Source organism: Amphibalanus amphitrite, unplaced genomic scaffold (assembly GCF_019059575.1).
Source record: "Amphibalanus amphitrite isolate SeventyFive unplaced genomic scaffold, NRLGWU_Aamphi_draft 000037F_arrow, whole genome shotgun sequence".
NCBI classification, from domain to species: Eukaryota; Metazoa; Arthropoda; class Thecostraca; order Balanomorpha; family Balanidae; genus Amphibalanus; species Amphibalanus amphitrite.
The window spans coordinates 658006-667556 of NW_024881533.1; the positions used below are offsets into that span (position 1 = coordinate 658006).

Below are 9551 nucleotides of genomic sequence, written 5' to 3' on the forward strand. Positions count from 1 at the left end.
AGTGTGACATTATTGTCTCATTCCCCCTCTCTCCGAGCCTGCCTGTTTGAATGCTTTACTGGACTGAAAAGTGACTGAGAAATATGTAACTAGTATTCGTATATTTCATCACCCGAAAATTTGGGGGAACATTTCTAACTAAATTGTAAAGGGTGCCGCCGCTGACATTAATAAAAAATCAGGTAACGGAGGTTTCGTATAGACCGACTACAACGGACATGCTGTCGGCATGGTGACCTTGACATTGGTGGCGCGTCTGCACCAGGTAGGTGAGAGCAGCATCTGTTTAGCAGACACTCATACCACGCGGCGGTCGGGCGCTGCTTCAAGGCCGCCCGGCTACGTAACCTCGGCCACTTTCACTTTTTTACGCCACGCCGGCCGTGAGGCTGCACTGGCCGCGGGCTGTGGGCCGTGGACCGCCGCCAGTCACTGCTCGCTCGGCGCACGGGCGCGCGACACGTGCCACACGTACTGGGCGGGACACGTGCCATACGTGCTGTGTGGGTGCAGTCGGTGTTCGGGCCGTGTCGGTGGTTTGTCCTGCCGGCGTTCGGTGGGATGGCGCGGTGTGCTGCGGTGACGGTGCTGCTGCTGGCTGCGGTGCTGCCCGCGCTCTGCTCCGGGTGGCTCCTGGAGGGCCTGGTCGGCTCCTGGGTGGTGCCGGAGGTGCACAGTGGGCAGCGGAAGAGAACAGAACCCGAGAGGACGCAGCCGCTCCAACTGCCCGAGGAGTATGACCAGGAGCCAGCCGAGGACCTGCCCCTCAGTGAGTACATGAGCGTGCACATTGCACAATGCACAATGTACATGCATGCTACAGGTATGGATAGAATGCACATTCAGTTTTTCGCCTCAAAGACGTCGTTGTTAATTGGTTAGACTTGAGCGACCTTCTTATTGCTCGCAGGAGCTGGCGTTGTTCCCACAAACGGCGATGCTCACAGCCCTCAAGGTCACCGTATGGGCAGAACGGCGCCGCCCCACCACAAAGACGTGCTGATGATGCGCCATAAGTAGCCAACATAATTTGCCCACTACAACAGCATGTTGACATAGCCGCGCGGGCATTCCATTACACGGTTCACAAGCTTTGACAAACAGCCAGCTAGGGTTTCATATCTGATGCGCCACCCAAAGTATTTGTAGGTACATACCTTACTTTGCATCTGTACGAGTACGAGTACGTCTTACCCAGGGAATAAGTGAAAATGATTGAGGTTATTGTTTACCCTTGCCCTTGTTAATGTAAGGGGTCGCCTATAATGGGGCACGAAAACACAAAATGAAATAGGTGAATCCTTGACCTTTATTGGTATAGGAAGTGTTAGACGGGCTGCATATCTTGTAGCGGTACCTATGTGCTTACAATCGCTGTGATTATTTTGCCACTTCCACCACTCTAGTGGTTTAGCTAAGACCACGCGCCAGGTTCCCGGTTCTGGCTGGTGTGGTCACCGCCGCGCCGGTTCCCCGGCACCTGCACCGCGTGCCGACCAGCCGTGACCTCGGAGGAAACACGTTTCGCCGACAATAGACGCCGGATTTTCCTCATCATCGGGATTATATCTGTTCCGCGAACGAGTGGCTGCGGCTGCGCGCCAGGAGCTGTCAGAACTGGAACCACTACCACAGTCGCTCAGAAGGCGGTGTGAAAATAAGGAAGCGTCGATTGTTCCAAGGGCTGATCGATGATCAGGGCTGATGTTCAGTTTTTAACCCGCGCGGGGCTGGGGTCTCCAGCCGAACGCGCGGGGCTGGGGGGGGGGGGGTAAATTTTACCCCCACCCCTGTTATCTCCCGAACTAATGGTCCGATTTGGAAAAATCAAACGCCAATCGAAAGATCTCATCACGAACAACTAAAAACATGTACTTAATTTAAAGTTTGAGGTCAAGGTCAAGGTCAGGTCAAGGGTACAAATTGCAAGTTTCTACAGTATCGGCCTTGCACCGTAGTTGCCGAAGAATGGAGTCATCGACTGAGACTGATTGCCCAAAACGTGTTCTTAGGCTACCAAGACAATATTCGTTGCATACAATATCATTCAGAGGTGAAGGTCAAGGTCAGGTCAGGTCAGGTCACCAAAAAACAAAATATAGAAAAGGGCATGTGCGACACATGTTTTATGACTCATTTTACTCATAGAATTCAATAGGCACACTCAATAAGTGATATGGACCACCTCTGGATGAATTTCAGGTCAAGGTCAGGTCAAGTGAGGTCAAATTTTGAAGCTGGTTGTTAAGGCCTAAAAAGGTGTCTATCTGATGCAGTTTTTCACGGCGAATCGAATGGTGCTATTTTTGTTTCCGTACGAGGTCTAGAACTTCCAAAAAAATCATTTTTCAAAATTTTTCTGTGTCGTGACGTCATAAAATCTTGAATAACTCCCACATTTTAAAACCGATTCTTCTAAAAATTGGTATGTAGGTGCACATAGACCACTTCTCTGACATATATTCCGGTTTTTTCGATACACTCAAAATTTTGGATTTTATAATTATTTTCCCAAAAAAGTCAGTTTTTTGAAAAAACAAATTGGGCCAAAATCCAAAATTTTCACAAAACCGAGATAGCCATTTGATAGACAAAGTAGAATTACGTATAACCTTTTTTGTTACGTCTTGATTCCTTTAAAAATGAAGATGTTAGCGGCGTTTGAAATTTTGCCGTTTTTGAGGCGAAAATGGCGAACATGACGTCACTAAAACGTCAATTTCTCAAAAAATTTCCGACGGATTTCGCTCAAATTTTCAGGGAACGTGTCAAATTGATGTAAGAAAAGGTGCTTAAAGTTTGGCGGCGCAGCACGCCACCGTTTTTGAGATATTGCAAAAATTCGCGAGGGGGGGTAAAATTTACCCCCCCAGCCCCGCGCGGGTTAAAGCACAACAAGCTCTTCACGATGTTTATGAATGTAGACACTGGGCAACACCCACCTAAAGCTGTTATAGTTATATGGGTACTTTATAAGCAATGTCGTTGTAAATACACCACAGCGAAGACTTTTATATCGACACTACTTTCCATTTTACTTGATGAGACCGTGATACCTATGACCTGAGGTGAGCGCGTCCTGTTTGTCCCCAGGGCCCCACCCGGCCACGCCTCCTCCGACCCGGGTGGGGATGACCTCGGTGGACGGCGAGGAGCGGGCCACTCCGACCCAGCGCGACATCGAGACCACGGTGCAGCTGTACCGGCTGCTCAAGGACCGGCGGCGCGCCAACAGACACGGTCAGTGCCGCAGCCGGCTGCCGTCGGACAGGCATCATCAGCGCCGCTGAGCCGCTGAATAGTAGCTAATCCGTGCCTGCGTGCTGGCATGCGACTTAGGCCCGCTGCGTAGTTATATCGCTCGTTTTTAATGACCTGACAGGGCGAGCCTGATGTTTTGTTTTCTTGCGCGCTGGAAACTGCCCACCGCCTTGATATCGCGAGTTGTGAGATATTTTGTGTAATGCCATTTTGAGCGATATTTCCATGCCCGCATATTGTTGACGGGCTGTCTGGCCTCCGAGAAGCCGGGACATTCGTCTTCACCATTCTCTGGGTCCCACCTCATCATTGATCACACACCCCTATTACTCCAGGCGGGTGGTCACCACCATCAGACGGCCAGAACCACAATCAGTACCTATGCCTTTAGGTAAACCTACACTATGAACCGCTTGCGCAGCTGGTTGGTCTGCCTTTTTGGGACAGGCCAGACTCAGTGGCGCGGGAACTTATTCCAGACTGGGGGGGGGGGGGGGCTGAACTATAAAAGAGATCAACCTAGGGTACCCCCAAATCTAGCTTTCTCACCGGTTTTAGGCCACTTATTTTTCAGACCTTGGCCTTAAAAAAACGAAAATATTTGCAAAAAGTCAGGCACCTATTCCGTCTAAGCTCAGTGAAGAAACTACCGTTTTGGCAACCTGGAATAAAGGTTTTAATCTGCCAAATGAGTTGCCGAGCCAGTGAAAGAGGTGGATTTTTCACTTACATGCTTTCTTCCTTTGTGACCCACAACCCATAATTTGGGGAGGACAAGCTGCCACAACGGTTCCTGACCTCATGAAAAGTTGGGCACCGCCCCCACGACCTCGGAGCTGTGGGGGCAAGCTTCCCCCACTGCCCCCTCCCGCGGTTCCCGCGCCTATGTATGAATCTATGAAATTATGTTGGTAGATTTCCGATTTCGATTCCTCCAGCTGGGGGGCTCAAATACATTACGAGCCCCCCCCCCCCCCTCCGGTTCCCGCGCCACTGAGGCCAGTGGCCACCCCATGGGACGGGATGGGCCTGTACCACGAGTTGGCTCAACTGCGGTGGCGTGGCCGACAGTCGCATTAGTCCGAATCTCTTCCTTATCCTCTCGTCCCACGGTCTTGCAATGGTCTGTATCGACAACGTGATCCCACCATCAATTTTACAAAACTTGCATTCCAGAACAAAGTCGCGCTAACATGCTTTGATATGTTGAACAAAGAATGGCATTCAAGAAGATAACAGAAAAATGTGAACCTATCAGATACCATACAACTTCAAATGCTTCAAAGTATATTAGACCCCGATAAATGGACTACATTTCTTTAGAAACACCATTCCTACTTATCAGTTAGGTATACATACGTACCTATAACGTAGTCTCCCAAAAACATTATCAGCTAAGACATTCAGTAATAGCAGTATCCCACGCGGAGAAAAGCACACTTCACACGGTCCGCTGATCAGCTGGTCGATCCTGTTCTGCCGGTCAGTTCCGAGGAGCGTCTAGGAGCAGTAGGTGCTGTCGGCCGTGCTCTCGCTGATCCAGTCCAGCACCCCGGTGACGCGCGCGTACAGCGCTGGTCGAGTTGTGGCGCACTCGCCCACGCCGAACGACGTGACCCCGACCAGGACGTACCGGCCTCCGACGTCGACCACCAGCGGGCCGCCGCTGTCCCCGGCACAGGTGTCCTTCCCGGCCGTCCCCCCGGCGCACACCATCGCCGAGCCGTCGTACGAGAGGCCCACGCGAGCCATGAAGGCCGCACAGGCGTCAGGGCTCAGGATGGGCAGGTCGACTTCCATCATAGCATCGGCTAGCGGCCCGCTGTTGGACAGATCGCCGAGCCCTGTTGCGGTTGCCATGAGACCCGCGTACGTTTCCCCCGACGCCGGCAGGCACACGGGACTGATGTGGCTGCTGAACGAAATCGGACGATCCAGCCGCAACAGTGCGAAGTCGTAGAGGGACGTTTCTTCGTTCCGCTGCGGGTGGACGAGGATGAGGGAGACTCTGAAGACCTCCTCACTGGACGTCGGGTTTCGGCGTACGTTGCCGAGCCTCACCGTCACCTCGGTTGGGTTATTTTCCACGCAATGGGCCGCCGTCAGGACGTACTTGTTGTTGATGACCGAGCCTCCGCATATGAAGACGCGGTCTCCGAACTCGGGCCAGACGCCCGCCTGCCAGGGGTACTCGTTCTCCTCTGTCTCCGTGCCGCCGACGATGCGGACCGCGCGGTTGACCTGTCCGCAGGTGCAGTTGCCGTCGGAGTCACCTCCAGGCGAGGGAACGCCCATGACGACGATGTTGCAGCTAAAGCCCTTTTTGTTCACGGACTGGTCGGATATAAACTGGACGTTGAGTGACTCCGCAGATACGCTGACAGCGGCATTCTTTCCGCAGAAATGCTTGCCGTTGATATCCAGCCAGTCATACATGCAATAGCCATTGACACCTTCAATGTCGAAATCAGAGCAGACGATGCTGATGATGTTACCTGCATCAGCTGTGAAGCTCCAGGAAATGTTGGTCTTGGCCGAATAGTTTACAGGATAGTTGGGTGATTGAAGAACGTATTTCCCATGAGACAATCTGGAGGTCTTCGACTCATCCTCAAGATTTCCACAAAGCTTGAAGGCAGCAGCTGTCGCATCAGCTTTGGGTTTCGGAAAGATGACGTCCTCTTGCGACGGGCAAATATGTTTCGCCTCTCTACTCAGCCTGTGGGCGCCAGGCGCGCCCGCCAGTTCCGGACAGACATGTTTCTCGACCGGCTCTTCCTGCCGGAGAGGTACGCTGGCAGCAGAGGACGGCGGGGCCGAGGCGGCGATGCCGACAGTCAGACAGATGAACACCAGCAGAGCCATTGTGAGATGGTGCATGGAGGCGGACAGGGGCGGTTTTTATAGCGCGCTGTGGCAGGACACAGCTGCTACGGACGCCCGGTTCAGGGGCTGTATGGGCCGGGGAACATGTCAGGCGGGAGCACAGGGTGCGCGACTAGCGCGGCGACCGATTGGTGACTTGTTACCGACTCAATGAACCGCAGGCCTAGAATTTTTTATGAGGGACTGCCGGGTTGGCGATTGTAGGTGAAGAAGTTAAGAGCTTTAGGACAAAATCATGTATAGTTACGCATTACACATAATTGTACCTGATCAATGTTTCAAATTAAACGTGAATTAAGCATGGGCGTAGGAACCTCACGAAAAGTGGGGGGGGCCAGCGAAACTTCAATGTCACTTTGTGGGAGCCCCAATACCCCTATGAAGAAATTCTTTGCAGTTTTGTGCTCATCTCACCTTGCTGAATCATTTCCTGCTCTTAGTTTTGTATTTAAATAAAAAATAAAGATTTTGCTTTAAAAAATGGCTAAAAAGTGGGGGGGCCATGGCCCCCCGGCCCCCCCTGTTCCTACGCCTATGGAATTAAGGATAATGAACTCAAATGTAAGCATTGAATTTCCTTACAGATCAACGACGGGTAGGTAATCGCAACTCGCTGCTCTTCCTAAGCGCAATAGTTTTGGGTCCCGGCCGGGGATCGACTATGTCGACAGTGCAGACAAGACATCGTATCTGGTGTGGGTTTGCATTAGGTCGGCTATCGCCCTAAAAGTACCCGAAAATGCACGTTACCACAAACTACGATAGGATCTGGTTAGAATGCTGCCCACTGTCCTTCCCACACTCGTCTGACGACTCGGTGTCCGTCTTCTTTCAGCTCTGGGCAACGCTGACACGTTGAGGGGGAGCAAACCCACCTGTATCCAGCGCTTCATCTGCGAGGTGCACATGCTGCCGGAACACGAGCTGGCCACCGCCGGCGACATCGAGAAGAATATCGCCAACATGCTGAAGTAAGAGAGGTTTCGAGGGGCGCGCCAATAGGAAACATGTTCTGCGCACCCTAGCAACACTGCATTACTCATTATCCAGCTAGAGTTACACTATTGCGATTGAAGGGGAGGGCAACTAATGACTGATGGTTGATAGGTTTCGGTTGGGGATAGTGGTCAGGGTCGATGGTTTGCCGATAGATCCCTATCAACACCAAAAGTGACTAAGGTGAGTTGAGGTGAGGTGAGGTGAGGGTGACATGTCTGGGCAATCCGGTATCGCTTTGGGGGGGGGGGGGGGCGTCGAGTAGCAACTAGCAACTCACTTCGGGTCCACCTTAGAGTTCTCAGGTCCACTCACTCCTCATGCATGCATACCTATACGTATGCATTGCAACATGACTCTACACACAGTGTTATGCTGTTGGCGCATGGAAGGTCAGACACTTCGGCATATCTGTGGCAGTCGGGGTGAAGACTGGCGACCTCTATGTGCTCCTCCTGGCCCACCGGGTGGCTCACTGGTACTCGCGGGGCGCTGTTTCTGCGTCCGTGTCGGGGGTTCAGAACAGTAGACTGTACATTTTAGTACCTATTGACGTTTATGCTGTCGGGAGCCGTTTACACACACTGCTGTCTCACCCTCTGCACAATTCCCGTGCCGAGTGCTGACGCCCAGTATCGTGCCGCCCCGCAGACGGTTCCAGCTGGAGCCGCCGGCCAGCCGCGCCTACCAGTACACGTACGCGGCGCACATGGGCCGTCTGATGCGCGACTCGACCGCCTCCGGCTGCCACGAGATGTTCAGCTCGTGTCCGTTCAGCCGCGAGGAGATGCTGCTGCTCATGGAGGCGCTCAACAGCTCCAAAAGCGCGCTGGCGTGAGCGGCCCCTCGGTGGGCTGGACGGACTGCCTGACAGAACGCTGGGTCACGGTGCGCACAAACCATGCACATTGCACAATATTCCTGTGATATTCACCAAATGGTGTGAACTAATGGTGAAATGGTGGCTCGACTAATTGAGAATAAGTAGACTGATTACTGATTCAGCAGTGTAATGCTGAAACTAAATTCAGCGTCTTTAGTTGGAGCTCTCAGCTCACCACAGGACAAAATTTAACATCCATTCACTGGGCAGCCTTCAGCTCCCTGGAACTTGCGGACAAAATATGTGGAGGACGAAAATTAGTAGGAGGGAGCTGAACTTTGCTGGTAGTTGATTATAAATCAAGGAAGAGATTCGGATGTAAAAGGACGACCGATATTTAATAATGAGCCAGCACTCATGCTCATGTGAGAACACTATGAAGAATGAACATGTGACCTTTTTCGAAAAGGATTTCGATCAAACGTCAAATATCGTGTCATTTTGATTTTTTTATCGATAGCTAGTATAGGTAATAAAAGTGTTGCGAAAGTAATTATTTTCTCAGATTGCACAACTTATATTAATCGAAAGCATGGCTTTTAAGAATTGGCAGCAATTATTTTCAAAACGTTTTTTACGCCATTACGAACGAGTCAACTGTCAGCCATTGCAACAACGAATGATTAGCATGACATGATATGACTATTGACATGAGCCCGTCATACGTTTATGTGCTATCCAAAATTCATATTGTCAATATCCGGTTTCACATGAGCAGGCCGAAATGTAGTTGTAAAATTGGTGAAATATTGTGCCGATATCGAAAGTGTGGGATGAGAGTGGATACCTTTTCTGCTCAGCCTTCCGACATCTAGTCAAACCGTCGCAGAGTATCGCCGAGTCACTTTTGTCCTGTGTATGTCAGTACGCGCGCCTGAGAATGAGCGAATGTGGTGTCGACTCATCTTTCGCGCACACCGCGAAGCTTTTCCTAACTATTGACAAGCAGGGGCCAAAAATACGCGGAATAAACCAATCTTGCTTGATTTATTGAATCTATGCGTGGATGTTAGCTCGTGTTGCTTTGTGGGCATGGATGGATGCAGATCACTTGGATCATGCACACATTGTATCATATTGCCCATTTAGGTTAATGATGAGGAATGTCTAGTGTGTTCCAGGCGATGACTTTGTACCGATTGGCCAAATAAAAATGACAATTTTATACATGATTTACATTTGAGTCAGCACCGTGCAAAATACGTTAACGTGACGGCAGAGGCGCAGTCGCCGCCCCGCTCAGGACGTGCCCGGGATACGAGGGAGGGCCACAGAGGGCGCTGGCGCCCATTGGAGGGTAGATAGGCACCCGCGGCCGGGCAAACAAACAGCCCGTGGCCGTCCCAACGAGAACACTGCTCCTCAAGCACGCCGTACGAAGGCCGCTCCTGCTTTTTGCTTTTTTTAATCTGTTTTCCTTTCATCTCCCTCCGTCAACTCCTCTTAGGCGTCTTTCAGCTTGGGAGAGCTGGAACACGCGCAAAAGGAGCTGGTGGAGCTTCGAGGCCGCACCACGCCAAATCCT

The 9551-nt window shown here is 51.5% G+C and overlaps 1 protein-coding gene across 1 annotated transcript; it reads left to right on the forward strand.

The window, feature by feature from the left end:
* Window positions 1-374: 374 nt before the first annotated feature.
* LOC122372628 lies at window positions 375-9191 on the forward strand. Its single transcript, XM_043350074.1, has 4 exons — window positions 375-769; window positions 3094-3240; window positions 6983-7118; window positions 7795-9191. Exons 1-4 carry the CDS (start codon window positions 562-564, stop codon window positions 7979-7981), a joined length of 678 nt encoding a protein of 225 aa, XP_043206009.1. The 5' UTR covers window positions 375-561; the 3' UTR covers window positions 7982-9191.
* Window positions 9192-9551: the final 360 nt, after the last annotated feature.